Source organism: Pseudochaenichthys georgianus, chromosome 6 (assembly GCF_902827115.2).
Source record: "Pseudochaenichthys georgianus chromosome 6, fPseGeo1.2, whole genome shotgun sequence".
Taxonomy (NCBI): domain Eukaryota; kingdom Metazoa; phylum Chordata; class Actinopteri; order Perciformes; family Channichthyidae; genus Pseudochaenichthys; species Pseudochaenichthys georgianus.
The window spans coordinates 15,224,270-15,250,362 of NC_047508.1; the positions used below are offsets into that span (position 1 = coordinate 15,224,270).

Here is a 26,093-nt window from a genome sequence, read left to right on the forward strand (position 1 = left end):
CTTTTTCTTTATGGATATTTTACAAATAACCCTTTTAAACTTTATTCTTTTTTTACTGTCATATAGTATTTCATACCTGTTTTTCATTTATTCTCTTATTTTTGTATAACTATAATGATCATATAAACGTGTGCCTCGGAAATCATTGTTTACATTAATGGTGACCAACACGTTTGAGTCCTTTATCTCACTGAGTCTCTCAGTCTGACAGGAGAGGACTCTCCTCCACTTTGTTGTTGAAAAAACTCCTTATATCCGTTAGCGTTGCTCGCTAGCACCAGAAGCTAACAACTACGATCTCCGGTACCGGTGCTCTCTCTCTCTCTCTCTCGCGCACACAAAATGGCTCGTTCCACACACACACAGAGCCAAGCTTTAATGAAACACAAAGACCCAGACGTAATAGTACTGCATCATATTATTTTCAAATCAATAATTTTTCAAATTATTATTATTTCTTTAATAACCATTTTTCCTCCTGGTCTCTCCCTGTCATGCCTCACGCCCCCCACTTTGGGAACCACTAGGTTATACAGTAGGTATCTTAAATCCCTTTTATCTATACAGATTTGGCAACATTTGAATACAAATCATATAACAGTTGGCATTTTTTAACGTGCATTTTTTTTGTCAAATCTGATCAAATACACCCACACTGTTTAGCATTTTTAGGCTTCAATTTTGATTGTTGCTTATTTAGTCATAATTATTGAACATTACAAAATACAAAGTGTTTAAAGGGGCCTAATGTGCTTTTGGGGGTTTCCCCTTTCCTATATGTTATATAGGTGTTTGTGCATGTAAATGGTCTGCAAAGGCTAAAATCCCAATGTTTCCCCCAGAGGGAGTTTCTCTCCCACAAACTCCCCCTCTAACTGAAACACCTCGATTCCTTTGTGTATTTATGAGTAAGTAAACCTACCATTAGCGTTTATATAACACATTGTACGTGATAAGGGGCGGGACATCGCTAAGCTGTTGACCAATCACAACAGAGCCGGCCAGCTAACCAATCAGAGCAGACTGGGCTCGGGTTTCAGAGGTGAAAAGAGGTGCTGCAGCACAGGCAGTATGAGAAAAGTAAGGACCTTTTTGAACATTAAAGCATGGATATAGGCACAAAACACAAATATGAAACCTGAATATGAGCCTAATAGGGCCCGTTAAAACACAGTTTTCACAGTGTAATAAAAAGCAACAACGATATTTCTTAGTATACTGTATACTGGTATATTAACAAATGAATGGCTCCAAGAAGACATGAAAGGTTCGGTAATTTTTTTCAAAAATGAATTACATTTTTACACTTTGTTCTTCTTCTTCTTCTGCTTATTTGCCTTTGAAGACGCTAGCAGCAGATTGAATCCGTTTAGTTTTCCTCGGTGGCACAGTGATCACAAGAAATATTGGACCAAGTTTGTGTTCTGTGCCAATGTTCATTCTCTGTACCATTTAATGAAATCAAGAGCTTCAATTAAATGATTTTCATTTGGATGAGATTGGAGCTCTTTCATTAATAGCTAAATATGACAATATGAATCAATTTGAACCATATCCAATAAAAAACCATGACAGTAATTCAATTAATTGTTTAATTGGTTTTGGAATGCCTACGTTTTTCTGTCACTTCATTTGTACGTTTTTGGCTTAATAATAACATTCCTGTCCAATCTTACCAGTGATGCAATCCAGCACTTATATCAACCGCTGTACCTTTAAAACTTCTGACCAGATGCTTATATTAGTCCTTTTAGAAAATAAATTAGAAGATCAAAATGCCGCAGCCACCACTCTCTGACTTTTCCGGCCACTCTGATTTGTAAAAAATGGATTAGCTCCATTTGTAAGGCAACTTCCTTCGAATGAGGGACAAGAGATGGAATACACCGTGGCCACGCACACATGCGATCCCAATCTTGGAAACATAAATATATAAAAGGATTTCCACAGCAGACAGTGTCTAATCAATTGTAATCATGTCTACTGCTGCTTTTTGAAAAGTATTGGCTCTAAGACGTGCCGGGGAACTGAGCAGTACAATATTGAACTTGGCTGTGAATCCATTATCAATGTGCTGGCCTGGAAATGTGACAAAACTGCAATCTGATTAGAGACAATTGAAGACTGGTCTAAATAGACACTGGCCAAATGTGAAATTGTCAGTGATCAGAATACATGCTGCGACATTTGCCTCTACAAAGCCATCCAATCTTACTTCTGTTTGATCACAGGCGATTCACATTATCAAAGGTTGTCTTTGCTACGTTTATTTTAAAAGTAATTTCAGATTCCTTTCATTTGTAGCCGACTGCCATTTTCAAAGTAGCTTCATGAAAAGAGGATTTGTCCTCTTGAGCCTCCACTGTGGAGGTTTGTATGATTTCATTTAGCGGGACCTGATGATTCCATTAATCAGATTTCAGGGCAGTAACTGCTCCATGTGCGAGTAACACACAGACAGTGTGAAAAAAAGAAAACCTGAATAAGAAAGTTTGGCTCCTCGGAGAGATAAAATGTAATTTCACAGTCAACTTGCTGTGATATATTATTTATTTCACAACAATGGAGTGTGGGCTGATATGAGCCCTTCTTGGCACCTGTACAGAGCAGGCAGAACATCAGCGATGACTCTTTTGAGGGGTGTGGTGTGTGGTGTGTGTGTGTGTGTGTGTGTGTGTGTGTGTGTGTGTGTGTGTGTGTGTGTGTGTGTGTGTGTGTGTGTGTGTGTGTGTGTGTGTGTGTGTGTGTGTGTGTGTGTGTGTGTGTGTGTGTGTGTGTGTGTGTGTGTGTGTGAAGGCAGAATTATCAAAAAGAAAATCACTTGAATGGAGATGCCAAGGGGATTGAGCCCAGTGGATCAGAATGAGTGAGTCTACTGTAAAATATAAGCAGCACAGAAGGAAAAACAATGCAGTTCTGTTTAGAGTTATTTAAAAGGAAATAATATTTCCAGCCAGTGATTTTATCCCTTTGTGTATTGAGCTTCAGTGGCGAGAAGCAGTGTAACAGCAGGTGTAAATACAATCTACCCGAGAAAAAATAGAATCCAATACCCTCACATTCAACGTGTTTGCAGAGAGACAGTTGAGCCAAATTAAGGAATCTCAACATCATTTATTCTAGTAGCTGCACTACCTCATTGCTCCAGCTTCACCATTACACACACTGTTATCCGGGAACATGTAAAGCATTGATAGATGCCTCGTGCTTCATTAGCTACAGTCTCTCAGCCTGGGAGGCACTTACACAATATCAAACGGCTTCAACCAGAAATCCGATGAGGCGGGGAGTCTAACTTATGCACTACATGCAGGAGATGGGATGAGACTCCTCATGTGAGAAACTTCAATTTAAAACAACATCAGCTGTCCATTGAGTGCTGCTTCAAAACCAGATTGTCTTCACTTTGGACATTTGAAACATCACAAATTAGGTTAAATGAATGATAGAAAGTGCATTCAAACAGAACAGATGGATGTTTTTGGGTGTATCCTCGTGTCTTTCTCACAGTTTGCTGTTTTTATGAAATTGGGACACCAGCCCGAGCACCTGCTCTGAAGCAGTGATGACCTTATTCTGCAGGTAAACAGCGCTGTTTTTGGACGTGTCGCTCAGGAAGTAGCGATAGTTCACCATGATGCCGCAGGAGCTGGCCACGCCCCTCGGGCTGGTGTCAGCGTGCCAGTTGAGCCTCCACATGGTGGCGCCGTTCTGCAGGTGGAAGTTGGCCACAGGGTTCAGAGCGTAACCCCGCCTCTTCTCCCCGTACAAATACCAGGCGCAGAGACGCATCAGGACGGGCTCCAGGACACGGGCCAAGCGCTCGGAACGCAGCCCCTCGCTGGAGGTGATCAGCTTGTGGAGGGCCTCCATGGCTGGGGTCCCCGGGGCCGAGTCAGTGGCCTGCTCCACCTCCTTCCACTCCTGCTCCGAGAGGAGGTCTGAGCCCCGGCCCTCCTTCCTGTACTGGCTGAGCAGGCCTTGGAGCCAGGAGGAGAAGCCCGGGATCGGAGACAGGCTGGAGAACTGGGCCATGTGCGGGAACTCGCTCTGGGAGACATGAGAAGAGAGAGGGGTGGTGAGAAAACCATCAATCAAAGTTTATTTATATAGCCCAATATCACAAGTTTTACATTTGTTTCAGGGGCTTTACAGTTTGCACAGAATACGACAACCTCTGTCCTTAGACCTTCGTATCGTACAAGGAAAAACCCCCGAAGAAAACCCACAGATAAAAAACAGAAGAGGTATCCCTCTCCCAGGACGGACGTGTAATAGCTGTCGCGTGTGTTTAAATCAAAAAGATACATCTATAACATAGTTATATAGCAGTCCAAATGCACAACAGAAAAGGATAATGTGTCTATACCTGTATATGAGAAGAAGAGAACCCATACATACTTTAGGTTTTTAGACACACAACATTTTTTATGACATCTATTACATCGGGCCTTGAACTCGCTTTTAACTCCCCTAAAGTATCCCTGGCATCAGAATGTAAAAACTACCGAAACTCTTGTTTTAAAAAATGTTTTAAGGGTCTTAAGAGACTGAGTTACATAATGGCTTGTCTTTTTCTGAGTATGCAGGTTGCAGGTAACAACAGGTAATGCATTTTCATATTATAAATTGACACTCAAATAAGAAAAAAAAAGTTTGCTCATGAAGGGCAAGGTTATTTTAACGTCAAGCCTAATACATGATATAAAGAGGGTTTCAAAAATAGCTATGGTATGCAGAAATGTTGGAAAAACATTCATGCATTTTAAGGGTTTGAAATGGTTTCTTTTTTAGATATATTTAAAAAACACAGCTCTGCAGAACCATTGTGCAAAACTACAGAGAGAGAAAACAAGGTGCGTGACGGTGTAAAGAAAACCGATGACAGGCAGCAGAGATTTGATCCCCAACAGAATGCAGGGGCACCAGCTCTGAAACGGCGGATATAAGAGAGATGAGCGCTCCACCTCAACATCAAAACAAAATGTTCTCGTTTGCGCTCAGTCTGCTGCTCAGGCCTTCAGTTCCTCAGAAAGGGACGGCATTACATATCAACTTCATTTCTTCATGAATCTGCACCGCTGATGGAGATGGAGGACCCCTCCCTCCCTTCCTCTTATTCTTCTCCACAGCACTCTGTAATATCTGTCCTCTGTCTCGCCTCTCCCCCATGTTTCTGCCCAAAACACCCAACCGTTCCATGAGTTCCCTTACACCCTGCTACCCTCCCCTCTCACTAAAACCCCCCTTCGTCTTCTCTGCCCATCTTCTTGCTCCGACATCTGGGCTGATAAGTGACGGAGCGACCTGGCAGGTTGAAAGTGTTTGCAGATAAAAAGCGCCAGACAACGCCTCGTAGGACCTGTCATTCCGCAACAATGTTTTCCTTTCTTCATCCTCTCTTCACTTCAAAATTCTCACTTTTCACGTCCTCCCATTCCATTTATTCTCTCTCTACTGTGTCATGATCTCACCTTCTTCACTCCAACTTTTACCTGTGGGCTTTCCCATGTCATCAAAGAAAAGAAAGGCTGGTGGAAAAAGACGAAAAAGGAACAGGGAGGAAATGATACAGAGGAGGAGCAGTGGCAGACCTGTGCTCTGGGGGCCAATCTACAAAGACAAGCAAGACCTCCTCCCGTCCCCTTAAATCACCACTGTGACCTTATCTTTTCCACTCTATCATCTATCCATCATCCTAGTGGTCCCTGTGTGGCTGTGCTGCTGCTCTCTTCACCTTTATGTAAGGCAAAGGCCTGTCAGAGAGCCAAGGCCTCTGCAGAATACAAGGGGCAGCTTCCCAGCTCCGAGAGTGGATCATTGCACTTACACTGTCGGAGTCAGGGGTTTCATTCCCACATGGGTCATGTGAATAAATAATTGCCCTCATGGGGTTCTTTGGATAAAAGTGTCCAGAGAAAGGGCTGCACATTGCTACATATTCGGTCAAAATTCAGTTTAACGACCAGAATCTGGCTTTTTGGATTTGTCACTACAATATGAAAACTTCTTAGGCCAATTCAATATTTCATTTCTGTTTTGAAATCTAGACAGTTTAAGCACAAGGGCTAAACAAAAAAAAGGAGTGTGCTGGTGAGGTGGCTGCCAAATGTCCCCACAATCCCTTGCACTGAAACACCAATAGCCAGAAAATGTCCCATTGTATTGAAATACCATTGGACCGCTGCCCCTTACTCTGAAAGTGAAAACAAACACCCATTTCTCAGAAACTAGGTTATGTCCCTGCAACAAACAGAAGCAAAAGGCTAACCATAACCCACCATACTCTGCATCTGATTGGTTAGTAGTAGTATCTGCCTTAGAACAGTCTGGTGGGTGGGTTCATGTTAATTGCCAAAGAGAGATTGGTTAGGGTGAGGGTTAGGATATCAGATTCTATATGGTGGAAAACAGTTTAGCAGAAAGTCAGTAATTGGCATCTTATGCTTTAATGGAATTAATTTTTTGATTTCAAATTAAGACCCAGTAAAACATTAAGTCCGCCGTGAAAAATGGAATGTAAAAATTGAAATTAAAGTGGACCTATCATGCTATATTTGAACAATATATTGTAGGGCCATACCTATATAAAGTATATAAATATAGTTTTTTTTTCAAAATACCAAACAGATCCTGCATTTTAGACATGCCTCATTTCGCTCCATTTGCTCTTTCCAGCCCTGTTTTTGCAGGGGCTGATTCTGTGACGTAGCTTTAATGCAAATGAGCTGCAGCGGACCACGCCCCCCTGCAGGAGAGGGGAGCGTGCTTTGAGATCAGATGCTGGGCTGTCAGAAGAGGGGGAGAAAAAGAGATCTCCGTCCTCCGTGTTTTATTCTTATATGATTATATAGAGTCATTACTCATTTGTTTTAAAGCTCAATAAATAACAAAGACCTTTGACCGGCACGTTTCTAATTTTGTCCGGAAGATTTAAACTTTAACGGACATGTTGACCGGCGAACAAAAATCTAACTGAAACTCTGCCGCACCCCCTTGTCCCTTGGAAGAGGCGGAGAGGTGGGTGTTTTTCATCTGCTGGTGGACTATCGGAGAGAATTACAGTGCTTGCCTCGACGGGGAGGGATTGCATTGAATTACAGCTGCAGGAGGCGCAAAGGCTTGCCTCGGGGAGGGAGAAAAAGAGCCAGAGCGTCCACAGCGGAGAATAAACAGAAGGGCAACCAGGGCCACTTACACGCCTGGCATATGTACTACAGCATCTCCAGCGCTTTCAAGCGGCAATGGCCGGCCGTGGCCCAACCTCTCATTCCCCTGATAGGTGGAGAGTTGGCCATATAGGCGGAGATCCTCGTTTCTGACGTCAGAGATATTTCAAAACCGTATCAGTCTGTATCAGCTCCGTTGCAGCCCCGTTTTTAGAGATTTGGGTATGGAGGAAAAGAGAGAGGGTTGTGTTTTCTGGCACTTGGTGAGCTCCCTGACACACCGGGGACACATATGCATGTATATAAGACGTACAAAAGTGCATTTTGCATGATAGGTCCCCTTTAAAGGTCAAATGCAAAGCTTCCAAATATGCTACATTTTTATAGAAATGTTGTATTTAAGACTGCCTGTATTTTTTATTTAATTTAAATCGAGATAATACACCCGGAAAAAAGCTTTTTATTGATACAAAACTCGACCCAAAGCCGTCTGAATTTCTAACATGTCATTCCCAGCAGCCTCCGCGCGCGTGACGTCATTGTGGCCAAACAGTCTCTGGGCCAAATATCCCGACTCGGCAGTCTCGTGCGCTGTTCACATGTCAGCGGTGTTTTTCGCTCATGACTGGTGCAGAAAACCCTGAATTATATCCGCGAAATCACGCAAAACATGAGTTATTGTTGTGCTTTCGGATGTACGAACGGTGCGGGATCTGGGAGAATTTTTCATTCATTTCCCCAAGACAAAATCATCCGCCGAAACTGGATTATTTTAGTGAATCGTGTTGGCTGGCAGCCGAAAAAAATGGAGCAAGTTGTGCTCTGACCACTTCGCGTCTGATGCATACGATGTTGATCCTGCCATCGTCAAGTCTGTTGGTGGAGAAGCATTTAAAGTACATCGGAGGCTGAAACCCGGAGCCGTCCCCTCCATATTTGAGCACAAAAAACAACCGAAAGAACGAAAGAGCCGGGCAATGCAGAAACGCCAAAGAATTGAGGTAAACAAATTTTGATTTGATTTCAAAGCGCCCGGAGCACAGAGCGGACAGCAGATAACGGAATTGCAGTTTTATTGCTTATAGATTATCAGAACATTTCAAAGGGGACACAGCCCCATTGGATATTAACCTATGGATTAACTACATCATCGTTTTAATGCCATTTTAGACCAGACAAAGAGGAAGGTAAGCCTAGCTCATGTTAGTTCCTAGCGCCACATGTTTTGATGTAGGTTTTTGTTGATAACCTCGCGAGTTTGTATCTTTCAGTGTTGAGGTGGGCACCGTTAGATTCTGTGTCTTTACGATCATAAACAATGTGTTGGATGTGGAGCTAGGATAAGTAATAAGGGAGCGAGTGATTTTCGGTGCAGTAATAGGTTAGCATTTTTCGCTCGGGGCTAATTCAGAGGCTCACTGTTAGCATTGTGTTTTTAAAAAAAAAAATTAAAAAGATCAGTTAAATGAGTTTTTCCCCGTTATATGGATATAAAATATTCATAGTTTATTAAATATTAAGGTTCCTTAGACGTCGTTTCCTGCAAATGACGCGATTTCGGGTCCGTGGGGCTAAGAGGATAACAGAGTATGTTTTATTTTTTTTTCACAACAGTTATATTTGGATGGAATGAATACCTATAGTGATAATTCAAAGTAATAAACTGATTTTTACAGTGAAAAAGTTCAAATGGAACTGATGGTTCCCAAATTACCCAGAGGTCGCCTGGACTTTGTTTTTCTAAACCTCTCTAAAAAGGTCAAATTTCACTGTGTGTGTGTGTGTGTGTGTGTGTGTGTGTGTGTGTGTGTGTGTGCGCACGCGCGTTGGAGCTATGTGCAACTGAAGGCATATGCTCGAACCGGAGCTGCCTGGAAGCTGCAATCATGTTCATGTATCCGAGCTGAGTGTGCTGACTTCTCGTACAATGTCCCACTGTCTGCTTCCTGCATAAAGTCAAGTGCTCGGTGCAGTTGTGGCGAAATGTCGCTCCTCTGTTTTCATTTAAACAGCTCCTTATATCCGTTACCGCAGCTAGCTAGCACCAGATGCTAACAACAACAATGCACGTAAGGTCTCTCTCTCGCTCGCTCGGGCCACACACACACGCACACACACCCTCCCGGTCCTCCCGATGGCCAGTCGGTGCCTGCCGGTGAGCGTGGAAGTGTGGTCTGGTGGAAGTGTGGTCTGCTGCAAGCAGGCGGCAGGAGCGGGGCTGTCAGCATCAGCGTGTAGATGGTATTTTAAACTCGATGCGCTCTGAAACTACGGAGCGGCCGAGGACAAAAAATGTGTTAAAATAATTAGTGGCGTACATTTTTTTTTATATCGGTTATCGGTATCGGTCTTGAGAAGCAGGAAGTTATCGGTATCGGTTTCAAAAAACCAATATCGTGCATCCCTAAAAAAAATCTTTGCATTTGATCTTTAAGTGAAAATGTTAGGTCTCTTTTAAACTTCAGGTCAATAATCTGCTTAAAAAGCTGAGGGTTAGACTAGGTTTCTTTTTCAGAAATAAGTCCTGTTTCTCACTTGAGGCCAGGAAAAGACTAGTCTCTGTGACCTTTTTACCTGTGCTGGACTATGGTGATCTGATTTATATGAATGCACCTAACCTGATCAAGTTAGATGCCGCCTATCACAGCGCGCTGAGATTTGTTACTAACTGTAAAGTATTAACTCATCACTGTACCCTGTATGCCAGGGCAGGTTTGCCTTCACTAACTGTACAGAGGCTCAGTCACTGGTACAAAGCCATGTTAGGTAAACTACTGTTAGGGAAATAATTGACCTAGACACCTAGATATGATGTACAGGACCAACCCTGACGTCTGTGTATCTCCTTTAAGGACATAGGCTGCTTCAGCCATAATGTTATTGTTCCCATTCTGTGACCGGTCAACACTAGGTCACAGATGGTCTGTTGTTGTGGGTGCACTGGGACACTTCCTTCTTTGTTGCTTATGGACTCCAAGGTATGACATCTTCGAGGTCATAAGTGACGGACGCAAGTGACTCAGTGTGCCCAACTGTCTAAAGCTATCTTATCAAAATATGTTGATTACTCTCTGTGAAACCAGTTAAATGGGCTAACAAGAGAGAGGCGCGCCAGAATTGACGTGGCAACTCTCCCGTGCAGTCTCACCGTGACTGCTGTGACGTGTGATGTGAATCCTCTGGCCGTAACTCCAAATAAACCTCCAGTGTTTGACATCAAAGCTCCTGCTCTACCGTGTCTCTTTCCTGAGTTGGTGACTCCCATTGCATTGCTACACAGAAGTTTCCCTTACAATTGTGATTTTCAAATCTACATTTGGACATTGCCTTACCAGAATCTGTGATTGATGGTATCCTAAAATTACCTGTGAAACTGAGTGGCTGGGTTTCGTTTTGGTTAATGAACATTTGGGGATAAAAACCCAGGGAATCAGTGTCTGGGGACTCAGTCCTGGCTGATTTCCTCTGTGTGTGCTGCTCGGGACGGAAGTGCCATACAAGCATACACAGCTCATGTTTAGAGAGACCTTAAAGAAGGGCATCAGTGAAGTGGAGCTTCTGTGTGAATTGAAAGCAATGTAAAAGATTTGTATTGGACAAATCGCCGGATTCTGAGGATTTTAGCGGCCAAACACAGCAGTTGAAAATAAGCAGCCAGAGATATTTACTGCTATCGCCTCTCTGCAAAACACGGCTCCAGCTGCAGCCTTGGTAGTGTGTGTAAAACCTCCCTGTGTTTGTGGAGCTGGAGAAGTGCAGGAAAGAGAGGGAGAAAGTCACAGCTTTTTTTCTATAGCTTTAACTCACACCACCACCATCTCTGTTAAAAAAAACAGGGATGGTCTAAAAGCACTCGTTGTTGTGACCGTCTTCTACATTGCTGGCAAGGCTGGGGCAGCGTGAGATGCGTGCATCACCCGATGCGCCACAGTTCCCTATACATGGCTAGAGAAACTGGTGCCGGTCCGGGGTGCATACATAAAATTATAGGCTAATTGATCACAGGTGGGCAGTGGCAAGCAGAGTGTAGAACAAAACTGTGTTTCATCGTTGGAATGAACTCGATGGCTAATACTAATATTGCAGGAAAACATCCCTATCAAGTGTTAACCCAATAACTAGGACAGCTCTGAAGGCCAAGGGTCAGAGAGAGAGGGTCACGCTCTCCGGCTGCAGAGGGCACCCCCAGCCACGGGCAAGGAGGCACGAGGTCGTTCGAGATGAGAGGATTCTCATCTTCAACTATCTGAGGACATGGGATGCTTCTTCACCATTCTGCTCGGTGGGCTCAGGCAGACAACCCTGCGGGACGAGCGAGGACTTCAGAGGCTTCATACAAGGTTCCTTGTTTCTTGGAGCAGTTTGAGGTCTTCCTAACCTCTCCCATCACGGGGGAGACCTGGATGCGCCACTTGGAATACGCAGTTTTGTCTGGCACTGCTCTCTAGCAGATAGCAGAAGGAATGCAGGCAGATGAGCCTCCGTTTCACTGGGGGGATCAACTACAGTGCTCACTGAATGAGCCACACAAAAAAAGCAGAGCAATTGGGGGGGGGGGGTTTAAATATGGCGCTCTGATGAAGAAGAGTTTGAGCCAAGCAGCACCTCAGTGCTAATCTACAGTATCAGGATGCCTTTACACACACCACACACTCTTTGTCATAAAGAGAGGAGGAGAACGAGTCAGAAAGACTGAAGGACACGTTCTTCCAGCTCTCGTACAAAGATTAACTTTGAATTGATTTTATATCTTGGATGTTTACAGATGTCCAATTAATGACTGTCTTTATATTTCCAATGACCAGACATGTGTTGAATAGTGGTGATTAATATATTTTGCCAGATCAGATTACACTTTCGCACTAAACAAAATTAATTAATTAATATTTTCAGATTGAATAATAAGATATTTATACTATTATCACAGATAATGTTAATATCCTTAATCGTCCAGCAATCAGGCATAACAACACTACTCTTTAAAGTATTATCCATGCACAGAAAGACCTACAATGATGTTTCAAGTACTGGATTAATTTCAGTTTTGGCCCAAAACAAATATTTATAATATTTCATATAACAATTATGTAGCATATTTGATCCTCAAATTAGAGAAGTATAATTTAAAGAAATTGATATTATACATTCAACATTAGATAAACACAGAAGAATCCTTTCCAAGTACCATAAGTAGATGCTCAGGTAAGTATGGCTAATAGGAATAATTGATAGACTTAATTTGGTACAGATCAGTGGTAGCATTCACAAATGTAATAATTCAAGTTTTAAGAACGTTTAATCCTTCCTTACCAGGTTTTTACAAAAGCCTAACTTTTCCTTTTCAGATTTTTAACAATGTACTTGACTGAAATGAATGTACTGATTTGACTAAGTGCCTTACTCTAGACTAAAGCGTATTTAAGTAGACGTAAAAGTCATTCTAAAATTGAGGACACTGCACTTTTGCAGATTACAGATTGATCAAATCACCATTGTGAATTGTATACCCTAACTGTGAATTTTTAGCTGGATCTCTTACGATCCTAAGTTTTAAAATACTTTTGACTAGTGATTGCCTTGGAGTAAATCTTTAAAGCGGCAAGCTGGTTTTGATTTTATAGTTTGATGAATGAAATTAACTAATGATAAATGATAAAATATATTACCGAACTTTTCGGACTATAAAGCGCACCTGCATATAAGCCGCAGCAGCTAAATTGTCCGTCTGTCTTGCTCCCGTTCTGTCTCTCGGTTCCACTTTTACTTTTGCGCGCTACCTGTCTCACTCTTTTCCGGCCTCCAGCTTTTCCTGCTGGAGCCCGCCGCTGAAAGGTGGCGGGCGCGGACCGGTCATAGAGCCCATAGTGTTAAAGGTGGTTAATTGTACCTGTAAAATCCATAGATTTAGGAGGTTCCCTAGTGGCCGTTAGCTGTACAAAAAAAAAAGTCGCGGCTTATAGTCCGAAAAGTACGGTAGTTTAAAACAAGTATTTTTGCTATTTATGCATCTGTGTTATTATGTGTGTTCATTATTGTGCCTTTGAAGAAAGATGATCAAACACTGATAAGAGATGATTTTTCCTATTATGATTGGCTGTCTCAATCATTGTGATTGAACGTTTCAATCTTATTCTACTTTGTGATGTAATTAATGTAAGGTGAGACCACACTCAAATCCGGAGACACCTATTGATTTAAGTATTGACCAAATTATTATTAAACTAATGTGTTTAGGTTATCATAAATGATAAAAAGAGAGGACTGTTAGGGAAATAATTGTCCTAGACTCCTAGATATGACGTACAGGACCAACCCTGACGTCTGTTTATCTCCTTTAAGGACATAGGCTGCTTGAGCCATAATGTTATTGTTCCCATTCTGTGACCGGTCAACACTAGGTCACAGATGGTCTGTTGTTGTGGGTGCACTGGGACACTTCCTTCTTTGTTGTTTGTGGACTCCAGGGTATGACATCCTCGAGGCCATAAGTGACGGACGCAAGTGACTCAGTGTGCCCAACTGGTTAAACTATCTTATCAAAATATGTTGATTACTCTCTGTGAAACCAGTTAAATGGGCTAACAAGAGAGAGGTTCTCCAGAATTGACGTGGCAACTCCCCCGTGCAGTCTCACCGTGACTGCTGTGACTGCTGATGTGAATCCTCCGGCCGTAACTCCAAATAAACCTCCGTGTCTCCTTCCTGAGTCGGTGACTCCCACTGCATTGCTACACAGAAGTTTCCTTTACAACTACCTTCTTACATCTGCTCTCTTATCACACGACGAATTGAAAGTAGCTATTGCCTGAGATCTCATGCTGTGGTTTTGTTAAATGTACCAAGTGCTAGGACTGACTTAGGGACGAAAGCTTTTAGGTGCGCAGCTCCACTAACTTGGAACAGTCTGCAAAAAGATTAGAAACTGAGCACTTTGGTTCCACTACATGTTTTTAAAGCTTGGATAGATGCTATGCAATCTGATACCTCTAAATGTCGTTAGGTATGTACATTGTAAATCCCTGTAACTATGTTGTATGATGTCCTTTTTTGTTTTTCTGTTGTTTTCTGTTTTTATGTCTTCATGTGGAACCTACTTGCAGCAGGTCTCCCTTGAAAAAGAGAACGATGAGCTCAATGGGATTCACCTGGTTAAATAAAGGTTTGAAATGAACACTCGGATCAGTGAGGCTTTTAAAATAAAGTGCAATTACATAACCTACCTTCCAACCTCTGCTAGAGCAGAAATCATAACATAACATATGCTGTGCTCCCTTAACAAAACTATATGTTGTTTTCAATGAAAATCAAAACAGTGCCCTCGTATGAATGACGTGGAAGCAGCTTAAAGCTCTGAAACCTGATTTGTGAGAGGATACAGTGTAAAGAGCTGCTTCCCATCGGCTGGGTAGAGTGGCTTTTGATGTTCATTCAATATTCCAATCGTTTAACAAGTGCTAGCTGGAGAGGCCCGACATGAAGGACTCTCCTGCGCTTATTGAGAGGGATGGATGAGATTTCATTACTGCCCGTCTATTTGCTACCAATCGGTTTGTGTGCATGTGTTCATGTGTGTGCTGGAACAAGCGAGAGATTTATGATTCTCCGGGAATAAAATAAAACTTTTGAAAAGCAATCATACAAGAATTTTGCTTGTTGCAGCTACACTTCTCACTGGAATAACAATGTAACAGCTGGGCCACACCTGAGGGGCTACTGTAAGGCCTTTTAATTTAATTTAGCGTGTGAGTCATACAGATTGAACATCCATAAGAAACAAACACTGTTTGATTCTACACCAAAGGGGGCAGAGTTGAGGAGCCCTGCAGGAGTTAACAGCTGCATCTGTGCACAGTCAAGGTGTTGTGAAGCTATACATAGTGTGAGTGCTTTAAAAGCTTCACTGATAACACTGGGTGCTTCTTAGATAACAAAGTGTGACTTTGCCTTGCCTATGATCTTTCACTTTACCACCGCTTTGCCATTGCCTAGTCTTTATAGGAATTCAAATAGGATTTAGGATTTAATAATGGCTTTGGCTTTAATCTTAGTTTCAACAGGAAATATCATCATTCTAATTTTAGCTTTATTTGTCATGTCAAACACTTTGATAATATATGTATCAAATAAAGTGATACACTATGCACAAATGTTTTAATAGAACATCTTAACATTATTATGTTAATCCATGCATTTTAAATAAAAAAGGTTATTTATTTATTTTTTGCAAGAATGTCTTTTGAAAACTCATTGAAGCGGCACTATTGTTCTCCTTTTCAGGTTTCATATTGTATTGTGTGCCTCCACTGTGACAGGTCTCCATGCTTTCATGTTCAAAAAGGTCTTTACTTTGCTCATACTGCAGCACCTCTTTTCACCCTCTGTCTGAAACCAGAGCCCAGTCTGCTCTGATTGGTTAGCTGTATGGCTGTGTTGTGATTGGTCAACCGCTTAGAGATGTCCCACACGCTACACAAAACAAACAATTGTCACAAACAATGTGTTGGATCGCTAGCCAATAGAAGTGCAAGTGTTACATAGTGTTGTCACTATTTTACGAAGTAAACATAGGAGTCTAATTTCAAACAAGGCCAACACACTCCCCCCCTGGGAACTTTGGGATTTTAGACTTTGCAGACCATTTACATACACAGAAACCTATATAACACACTACAGGAAAGGGAAACCCCAGAAAAGCGTAACATGGCCTCTTTAAAAGCTGCATACAAAGTTCCTTTTGTAACAATTACACTACATCTTGGAATCCGGCCGCACTCACCTGTAGTTCTCGCACCACCCTCTTGATGAGGTAGTTGCCCAGCTCCACCCCTTGAAGGCCAGCCTGGGTGGAGGAGATGGAGTAAAAGATGGCTGCATTTATCTTATTCACGTCCTCCTCGGATTCGAGAGAGGCGAACTCGCGGACGATGCTCTAAGACAAAGAAAAACATTTTTGTCAAGTCACTCATCTACAAACCCATACTCAGTGACTTTGTTCTACTTAGCTGCAGCCGAGGCAGGAGTGACTTATAGTCAGAGCTGCTGGAGCAAAACTGTGTGTATGGTTGCACTATTTCACACCATGGAATAGTATCAAATTGCTATGTTGTCAAACTCCCTTCTCCTCCCTCACTGTAAAGAAAGGGGAGTCAGCACCGTAGAGGCTGCTCCCAGAGGGATGTGCAGTTTAAAGGTCCCGTATTGTTTTTCACACGGCAATAATCCATTTGTCAACTGAGAGGAGGAACAAAGAAGTAAATCCCTGTTGTTTAACTATCCTCCAAGGTGTGATAAAGGGAGACAAAGCGTTACAGCAGCCGGCGGTGTCTTCCAACCTGTATGTTATCAGAGATGTCTTCAGTCAGGGCCACGTGTAGCACAACCAGCGGCTCCATTGGCATGGCGGCGTGGGTGAAGGCATAACAACGGCGGCATGGCCCCACTCTGCGCTTCAGGTCACTCCAGTTCCTCACAGGGTGCACCGCCTCGTATCTTTAAAGGGATGATATAAAAGATCATTTTTTAATTAACCGTTCGCTCTGCCCTGCCCACCTTAGTTAAGGTTCACAGGTGTGTCAATGCCCTGACACATTTTTAATAATTAAGGTATTTAAAAAAAAAAACACTGGTTTCTTGTTTTCAGGGAGAGCAAGACTTAGACAACTAGGTTAAATTAAATCGCTTTTATTTTTTTCATTATGATGTACTTTAAATCTCAATACCACTATCCAGTTAAAATCTTTAATATCCAATCATTACACCCTAGCGGGCAGTTGCTTTTAAATTGCTTAAAATATGTTGGTTTGGTTTTATTACACACTGTATAATATGGACATTGTTATAAATAAGAGCTTGCTTTCAATGCTCTACTGAAAAAGAATAATACAAATAGCGCAAACTTGTGCCGATTACGTAACGTCTCGTATAAGACTGCGATACTGCACGTTTGGGTTAGTTGAGCGACGGTAGAGGTAATATGAAATGTAATATCCTTATTTTAATATTCAATGTTGTATTGCATAATTTATTTATATGTTATAGCCTGAGAAACAACTGTCCTGTGTAGTAAATCAAGGGAGAAGAAGGGTGCTTTTCTCATAGACTTCTATACAATCGGACGTTGCAACCTGTGGAGTTGCCCTCTGCTGACCATTTGAAATGATGGAGGTAAGGGCACTTCCGCATTGGCTATGTTTTTTGTATGTGGTTGCCTCTTAAGCTTACCACACTGTTTAACTCATTCCTTTTATTTTTGGTTTTGGAGAGACTTAATTAAAACTCTTAAATGCTATGAACGCTGTAAGGGCATGTAGAGGAATGCCTAGATATGTTTGTTTCGATGATGGACAATAGATTGGATGTAAAAAAAGAGACTGTGGTGAAACCAAAGAGGGAAAGACAGGAAGAAAGTAAGACAGTGAAGAAGAGGGAGCATGAATGTCCTTACAGGCTGATCTTCTGCAGTATCTCACATGGGGACTGCCAGGTGATTCTCTCCAGCCGGAGCAGGCCAACAGAGAACCACTCAGAAAGCAAGCTCTTCAGCGTGCCGTTCAGGTCCTGGAAGAGAACAAAATGCAGTTTAGAATCTACATCAGCTAAAAATCTATTAAAAATTCACCACATTCATTCCTTTGTTGTGACAGCTCAGTAGCGGGTCTGTTGTTTGAATAGAACACTGGTAAGCAGGCACATCTTATTATATGATAGCGATGCATAGGAAAAAAGTATTTGTCATTCTTTTCTATCTCATAAAGTACTCTCTAGAAATTGCAGCTTTATATGAATATTAAAAGTAGATAAACACATTCATCACAGCCTTATAAACCTCTTTTATGAGAAAAACCTCACCAGTGCCAACTTATTGACTGACAGCCAAGTAACTGCAGTTTGTCTGGCGGCTATACCGTCATCTTGTGTTTTATCCCCTGGGTGTCTGTATGGTCTTTGAATGTTTTCACATTATGAGTTGTGATTTGTTTGAGTTAGCAAAGGGTGTACAGGAGGCACTTCAATAAACAACTTGCCATTTCAAAGCAGGCCTGTTCTCCCACAAAGGTCAGACTTCATTTAAAAGCAAATATCTTGCTAACACACAAACAAGCGCATGGCGTGCATGCACTCAGACACACTCATAACACATAAATACAGCTTATATTGGCTGTTCCTAGTATGACTTCACTCCGGGCTTACTTTAATGCCGGCTTGTCCGTCATAATAATAGCTAATGCAAGCAAGCTCAAGTCCAGTCATGCTGTGAAAGCCACTGGCTGAATTTCTCTGCGAGAAACTTTCAAAACCAAAGCTAACAACATTTGAAATTCCTCCCCACGCATGCATCATGCTCTGCATTATTCAGCTCTATGGTAGAGAGGTTTCACGCTTGAGAATTCTGTTGGGTTAGGAGAAAATCAAAAGTAATACAAAACAAAGTTCAGCAAAACTTCTATCTCTACTTGTGTGAAGCTGAATGTGTGTGTGTACGTGTGTTCCTTTAACCTCCCAAACTGCCTGAGGGGAAATAATCTATGATGGCTGATAATCCCAGCTCGGTATTTCTTTGGAAAACGCAGCGCATAAAAAACCCTCGAGAGTGCAGCTTCTGCCTTGGGTAGCCAACTCTCACCCACACAAAAGGAAGGCTGAACTGAAATGTGTATTCCATTGACCTACCAGAAGATTAAGTCTTTTGAAATGGAAGGGGTCTAGCTTTCGAAGCCTGGGGTTAGGAGAGGAAAGGAGGAAAGGGAAAAGAAGACAATCCTGCACTCCATTAGAAAGAAAATGGAGCAATACTTTCTGACACTTGAGCTGTATCAATCCAGCGAGGCTGTGATGCTGTGAGCTGATACAGCCTCTGTTAACTTGAGCTGCAGTTATTTGGTGATTACACAGAGTGATGGAAACTGCAGTGCCTGGAAGGAACACTCTGTCTATCCAAGGCCAAACAACCATGGAGTGCCAAAGCGATCACAAGTCAAACTCAGAGTGTGCCAATGCTTTTACTCCAGTAGGCTGCGTGCCACTTGTCGGCCTGGCAGCCTGTCTGTGGGGAAAAATAGCCTCGCTGATACTTAAATCCCAAAGAGACAACTAAAACGATGTATCCTACTCAGCTTTACATCTCTCATCCACAGTTTGTGGAGAGACGAATGAGAATGAAAAGCCTGGAGGTAGAGGGAATGAAGAGGAACGTGAACAAATCAATTACCCAGCAAAGAGAGACTAATCTAGTGTAGAAATCAAAGAGACACTCTTGCAAGAACCACAATATTTCTCCACCTTATTAAATCCAAACTTTCATTGTTTCAGAAAAATGCTATCACATGTTTTGCCCTCTATGCTTCTTTGTTAACCTGACCAGTTTTTTTGTAATGCAAGTGTTTTCTCTCCCCTAGTATGCACATACAGTCAATACATGTTCTAAAAGCTTCATATTTACTTCGACCTTTCTCATTTTTAGCTCAATCAATTCTGGCAATAACAAGAAAAGATTGCTGTGCACCCCCAAGACCATTGTGGTCAGCACTCAGTAAGAGTACTCGGTAGGTAGCTTAGACCTTTTATAAGCTACAAAAGGTCTCAGTGGGCCATGGGTTATTGAGATAAAATCAGGGCCGCCCCTGGCCAACTTGGGGGCCCAAGCGACATTGTGAGATGAGGCCCCCCCCCGCCTAACCGACAGGAGTGAAAACAATTGTTTTGGAAACAAAGTAGGCTACTTTGCAAATATAATTCCTGTTTATTATTATTATTATCAACACAGTTACTTTTGTATACAGTGAGGTAAATGTGCATGTATGTCGTTCAGTTTACAGGTGAATACGTCTGCATTTCCTGCCAAATACTAGCCTCAAAAAGATTAAAATATAATTAATGCAAATAAACTACTTCTACTAATAATAATAATAATCAATTCAATAATATAAATACTATATTATTTTATTATAATATAGTTGTAATATAGTCAAGACAAAAAATGCTTATGACATGCTCAAAAACTGATATTTCTTAAATCTGTATTCTAGTTCCCTCTGTCAGCAATGTATCAACAACTACACACACATTTCTATCAGTATTTCTCTGTGTTGTGGTTAACATGATGATGACTGTTAGGAGTTAAGGGGAGATGCTGAGCATCACCATGAAATGTGCAAATTGACATAAAAATGAAGAAAAGGGGAAAAATGCTCCATGTTTTTTAAGCTGTAAACTTTAACTGTTATGTAAGCCAACTAGACAGACAGTTTATCACTCTTCTTCCTGTACATTAGCAGATAAAAGGCATCACATACTTGAATGAATGTTAAATAAAGAATGCTGGAAATAACTGCATCTCCATTAGCCTATATGCTATGCAGAGACTGCCTTCTTCATGTCGTGAATTGCAGCTGATGTTTTAATATGGCAATTGGCAATTTGACTTATGCTGCGGCCACACGAGGACGAAAACGGCTAAACGCATAGGATTAACGCAAACGCAAACAAGCTTCCGTCTACACGCAATAGTTATCCGGATAGTGTCTGTCCACACGAGACCGCTCCGTTTAGCTCCAACCGCTGGAGAAGCTGCAGTACATGCAGGAGCCTGTAGGTGGCGCTGTAACTTCCTCCACAAAAGCAGCGAAGAAGCATGGTTGTCATGGTTGCCCTTCTGTTTATTCTCCGCGGTGGGGGCCGAGGGAACCGGGCAGCGTTTTTCGCCAGTCAACGTGTATTAAAGTTGAAATCTTCCGGACAAAATTATAAAAGTGCCGGTCAAAGGTCTTCTTTGTTATTTATTGAGCTTTAAAACAAATGAATAACGACTCTATATATTATAATAATAAAATACACGGAGCCTCTCTTTTTCCTCCCTCTCTTCAGACATCGTCAGTGTCTGCCTCATGCAGCAGCTCATCCAGTAATGAGTGACCCGGCCGACAGTAAAAATAAACATATTTATAACTAGTTTAGGGAGTTTGAGAGGTAATTAAAATAGCTAAGGGTGATGATCTGACTTGAAGTGTGTGTTTTGCTGCAGTGGGAGGAGCTGCAGGTGAGCAGAGCTGCGTGTCTCCGTCCTGTCAGATTAGACTTCACTCGCGAGAGAAAGATAAATAATCTGAATTCAGGGTGCAGTTTACTTTAACGTGGGGGTGAGCAGCAGAGGTGGGGAGAGGCGGGGCTATTGCCTCATCATTATTGCTGTAGATGTTGCACAAACAACTGTAGCATGGTCAATAGCGTCCGGAGCACGATAGCAACTCTGCGATCCGCCATTGTTGTTGTTGTTGGTGGCGAAACACTTTAGCAATGGCGCGGGGTAAGCGGAGGTGAGCAGAAGAGGTGGGGAGAGGCGGGGCTATTGCGCAATCACTATCAGTGATCTGAAAATGTTCGGATAGGGCGCACACACGGAGCCGTTTGACCCCCCAGAGAGTTGCGTATGCCTTTCTATCCACCTTGGGACCCGTTATCGTTTCCTCAGTCGTTTAGTGCCGTATTCGGTCGCCCTCGTGTGGCCGAACGGTCTATATGACACTAAACAGTAACGCAAACGACAGAATTCGTCCTCGTGTGGCCGCAGCCTTATACAACATTCGCAAGTTGTACATTTGACTCATACAATAACCCACCTTCGAGTGATGCTCTAGTTTCTTCATGTTTTGTTTTTTTCCCCTCTTGCTTGCGCCGGACTGAAACTGTCTTTTCACCGACATCTCTTCACCTGCACTAGTGGCCGTATCAAAGCCGTGATTGGTCAGATGTCGATTCATTGCAACGGTGTCGGGTTACAGATGTGCTCCCCTTGTCACCTCTCGCGGGGGGTGCGCGGAGAACTGAGCGGAGAACTGCGCACAGCAGCTGAGGCCCTCTGGGCGGGGCCCCCTGCGCAAGGTGGGGCCCCATGCAGCCTGCGTGATTGGCCTGTAGGGAGGGGCGGCCCTGGATAAAATGCATCGGAACCACCTCTCCGCAGGAATAAAATAAGTATTGAGCTGAAGAGAAGAGGCTAGAATTCCATTGGCAGGGTGTTTGAAAAATCATAAAACGCTCTATTCCAAAGCAAAACAAAACACAAGAACTGACCACAAAGATGATAGAAAACCTTTCTCACCACACCTCAGTCCAAAAACAGCACAACACGATAATGGAAGCCTCCTGAAAATTGGTTCAGGATAATATCAAGCAGGACAGTTCAGGTAACACCATCACTGTTTTTGATAGCGAACACAACCATTTTGGTATCTTGATTTTTACATCTCAGCACAACAGCTTTACAAATCTGCATTTCATCCAGTGTGTTTGTGAAAAGTGGACACAGCGTTTTAACAATGACAGACGCGGGGTTTGTTTTGGATTAAATGGCCATTAAATTCAAAATGGTGCTCTCCAATACCAAAACAAAGCATCCTTCTTGATGGTTCGTTTTGTTAAACTTTATGTCTACATGTACTGTATAATGCACATAGGGGCTCCTGCACATGCTGTTGTTTAAATAAAAGGGCTGCTGGTGGCCTGTGACTCACACATAGCAATTCTCCAGCCGGAAAGCCTCTAGTTCATTTATAAATGCAGCTTCAAGCTGCGTATACTCAGTAGGACTCCAACTTAGAGATTCGGCCCTGAGCATGAACAGAATAATGGTTTACAAACACGGTTATGTAACCTCCATCAAGCCTACAAAATAAATCATGAGAACATATATATTCTTTATCTTGGGGATAACTAAGTACTACAATGAAGAAATAAGTTGGTTATGCAACTTATGTTTGGTGTAGTTAAAAGCTGCACTCTTATAATGTTAGAATAAAAGTCAAATTAGTCTTTATTTAGTTAAGTGAGAATTATTGCGCAATATCCACGGCACATATTAGACATTACATTGATCTTTTGGAAATGTGCAACCTTTAGATGAGACCGATCAACAGAGTAGTATTCTTGAACAAACTATGTGAATGGAATTAATTTGACAGCCAGCTTTATAAATTAGAAGTCCTATATTCACACTTGTATTCTGTGCCTCTACTGTGACATGTTTACATGCTTTAAAAGCTCTCTATTTTTCTCATCCTGCATAATCTATTTTCACCCTCTGTCTGAAACCAGAGCCCAATTGGTTAGCGGGCCGGCGAGAAACTTCCTTTGGTGTCAACTTTGGGATTTCAGTCTTTGCAGATCATTAACATTCACACAAAAAAAACATACTAGTGGAAAGGGCAAACCCCAATAAGCACAATTCGACCCCCTTAGTTGAATTAAATCCTTTTAAATTATTTGACTGATCAAAGATAAGTGGATAATAATAATAATAATACAGGAAAGTGATTTGTATTTGTATGCCAAAGATGTGTGCAGGCCAGGTGATGTGATATTTTAGTTTTTTTTTCACTGCCTTTCCATTCTATTTTATTTCACTTTGTCTTCAGACAAATCAATAAAAACATAAATTAGATTCCTGATTTATATTCAAGTTGTCACCTTGTGCTGTAGCAGAGTAACTCTTGCCTCTGTATATAATGAAATATTAGTACCGAGTCTATAATAACATGAGAGTAATACAGCAAGAGTGGAAGGCAGCTCTTAACGGTGCTTTAAGAGGATCTGTCCAGCCAAGACGAGCAGGAAATGTGAAGGACGCCCTGAAATTAAATTTGGCAGCGACTTGTGCCAACAAAAGCTTGGCCTTATCTATCGGCAAAAGCACCCTGAGCTAAGAGGAAATACATTAAAATAACTGACATTTTGATATGCTTTTAGTTTAGCTAGGAAGGTGTACTGGGGCAAAGGGCATTCACACTCAAGCTGTGAGGAAATGTGATCCATGTGATGGGAGCAGTTGTGCCTCCGTGTGGGGTGAGTGGCATAAGCAGTTATACTCAGCCTTGTCCTAATGCTGTTAAAATATGCAACATAAACTAGTTCTAAATGGCGAAAAATGTGGATTCAGTTATTCAGGCAAAATGCCAAACGCGAACTGCACTTCTTGACTCATGCGAGCACCCGTATAAAAATGTAAACAAATGCATTACCCTGATGTGCGGACTCTCGCTAGCTTTTGATGAGATTATTTCAAGCACATCGGCTCGGAGATCCACCAGAAACTTCACTCCCCCCTCGACTCTGCTTATATGATTCAGCAACTGTTTATAACGGGGAGTCAAACCGTATCGGAGCCTGTCTTCAACTTGCAAAATGGTAGCCAAGTCTCGTAGCTGAGTATCCAACAGCCTCACAGCGAGCTCTGAAAGGTTTTTATGGTCTACTCCAAAGTCCTGCGAGAGCTTTGTGAGAAAGCCAAGTTTATCTTCCTTGTCTAGACTGCTGTAGAAGTGCATAAACTCCAAGCTATTCGACTCAGGAGGAGGAGGGGATTTGTCTCTCGTTTCGTAAGTGGGTAAAGGTGAAACGACCCTCGCCAGTATTTCCTCCATGCCCGTGACACCACCACGAATTGAGGTCGAGTACCAACGCCAAGCTTTGACGTCCGAGGCCTGCAGGGCCGCTTTGAGGACAGCCCGGTGTCGCCAGCACCTCACACTGCTTCGAAAAGCCCAGATAGCAGGATTGGATATCATAGCCAGGAGGGAGCTGAGCTGTCTGTTTTGGACCCGTGAACAGAATGCAGTGAACACACGGGAACCACTTCCGGGTTTCTTAAAGAGACAGTACAGGTCCATGACGGGTGATATGAAAACACATCAAAACCAGTGTGGCTAGGATAAAGGGAATATATTAGTTTAATCATAATGATATACTAGTATTGTATTATAAGTGTAACTGAAACTGTGTGATGGCGTAAACATGTCCATATAAAACGACCAAAGAGACTACAATGTACAAAAGCCATCACCCCAATGTGTTGGTCTGGTCAACAGATTTTACTTGAACACAAATACCCTTACATGATGATTGTAGTTAGTAGTACATTCTAAAAAAGGCTTGTTTAAAAATATTACTTGACTTTTTGTTAGTCAACTAATATGACATGTAACAAACAAATATAAAGATATATGAATTGAATGTACATTTTGTAAAGCTGAACAATTAAACACTGGTTTGAACAGCATGCTTATTCAAGAAAATGTGGTTGTTTCTTTGTTAATATTTGTTGTGTTTAGCTTTTTTCTTCTTTCTTGGTTTTATTCATCTGAGCAGAACATATTTGATTGCAAAAAAATATATATTCAAAAAACTGACTTATACAGATTATAACTATAAAGAAAGTGAATGGAATGTTGTGAAATAAAAGATCATTTATATTTTCATGTGCCCATGTTATTGTTTATGTATTGATTTTGTAATGTGTTTTATTCCACAATCCAATACCTCTGAAGAAATCAACAAATAATAATTTTGTCTCCATGACAAACTGACCTAAAACATACATTTTGATGGCAACTGCCACAACAGGAATGCAGAATATGAGTAACAGCACTTGTATGGTGGTTTGTTTTATTAAACATATTTTTAAGGATCAACAGACAACGTGATGGGTTTCTCATCTGAATTACAATTGTTGGCACTTTCCCTCATTGACGTTCATGTATCAAATACTTTTCTTTGAAAGATGGTGAATCATATATGCTCACTGGTGTTATTATGTTAGTTGACTTTTTCATTTGAGTAAGTATTACTTATTATGCATTGCGGAATATCACTCAAAGTAAAAGGGAAAATAAGATACATAATGATGTATGACCACATCCATCAGCGCTATGCCATCATTATTTTTTTTATCTTACTACTCAACAGTAATTATGTGTTTGCATTTGCTTGAGAAGTGCTGCCAGCTCATTGTCTTACATATTTTTTCTTTTTGAAATCCACCTGAGTTGTGTTTTTGTATTCAGCATCACCTGCTGGGCAAGTTAGTTGAATACACATTTGTATACTACATCAATGTTTTACTATGTCACAGCAGGATTTGGAAACACTTGTCCG

At 41.7% G+C, this 26,093-nt stretch overlaps 2 protein-coding genes across 2 annotated transcripts in view; one reads left to right on the forward strand and one right to left on the reverse strand.

Annotated features, from left to right (window-relative positions):
* Positions 1–361: 361 nt before the first annotated feature.
* Positions 362–25,312, reverse strand: mlycd (malonyl-CoA decarboxylase). Its single transcript, XM_034084927.2, has 5 exons — positions 24,182–25,312; positions 17,614–17,726; positions 16,502–16,658; positions 15,946–16,098; positions 362–4,050 (listed from the first exon to the last, which is right to left on the reverse strand). Exons 1-5 carry the CDS (start codon positions 24,827–24,829, stop codon positions 3,505–3,507), a joined length of 1,617 nt encoding a protein of 538 aa, XP_033940818.1. The 5' UTR covers positions 24,830–25,312; the 3' UTR covers positions 362–3,504.
* The window catches only part of LOC117447919 (DNA topoisomerase 1), a 55,293-nt gene continuing 53,025 nt past the window's right edge, over positions 23,826–26,093 (forward strand). Inside the window, exon 1 of the mRNA XM_034084926.1 lies at positions 23,826–24,005. The gene's annotated coding sequence lies outside the window, so the exon portion shown is untranslated. The remainder of the gene's footprint in view (positions 24,006–26,093) is intronic.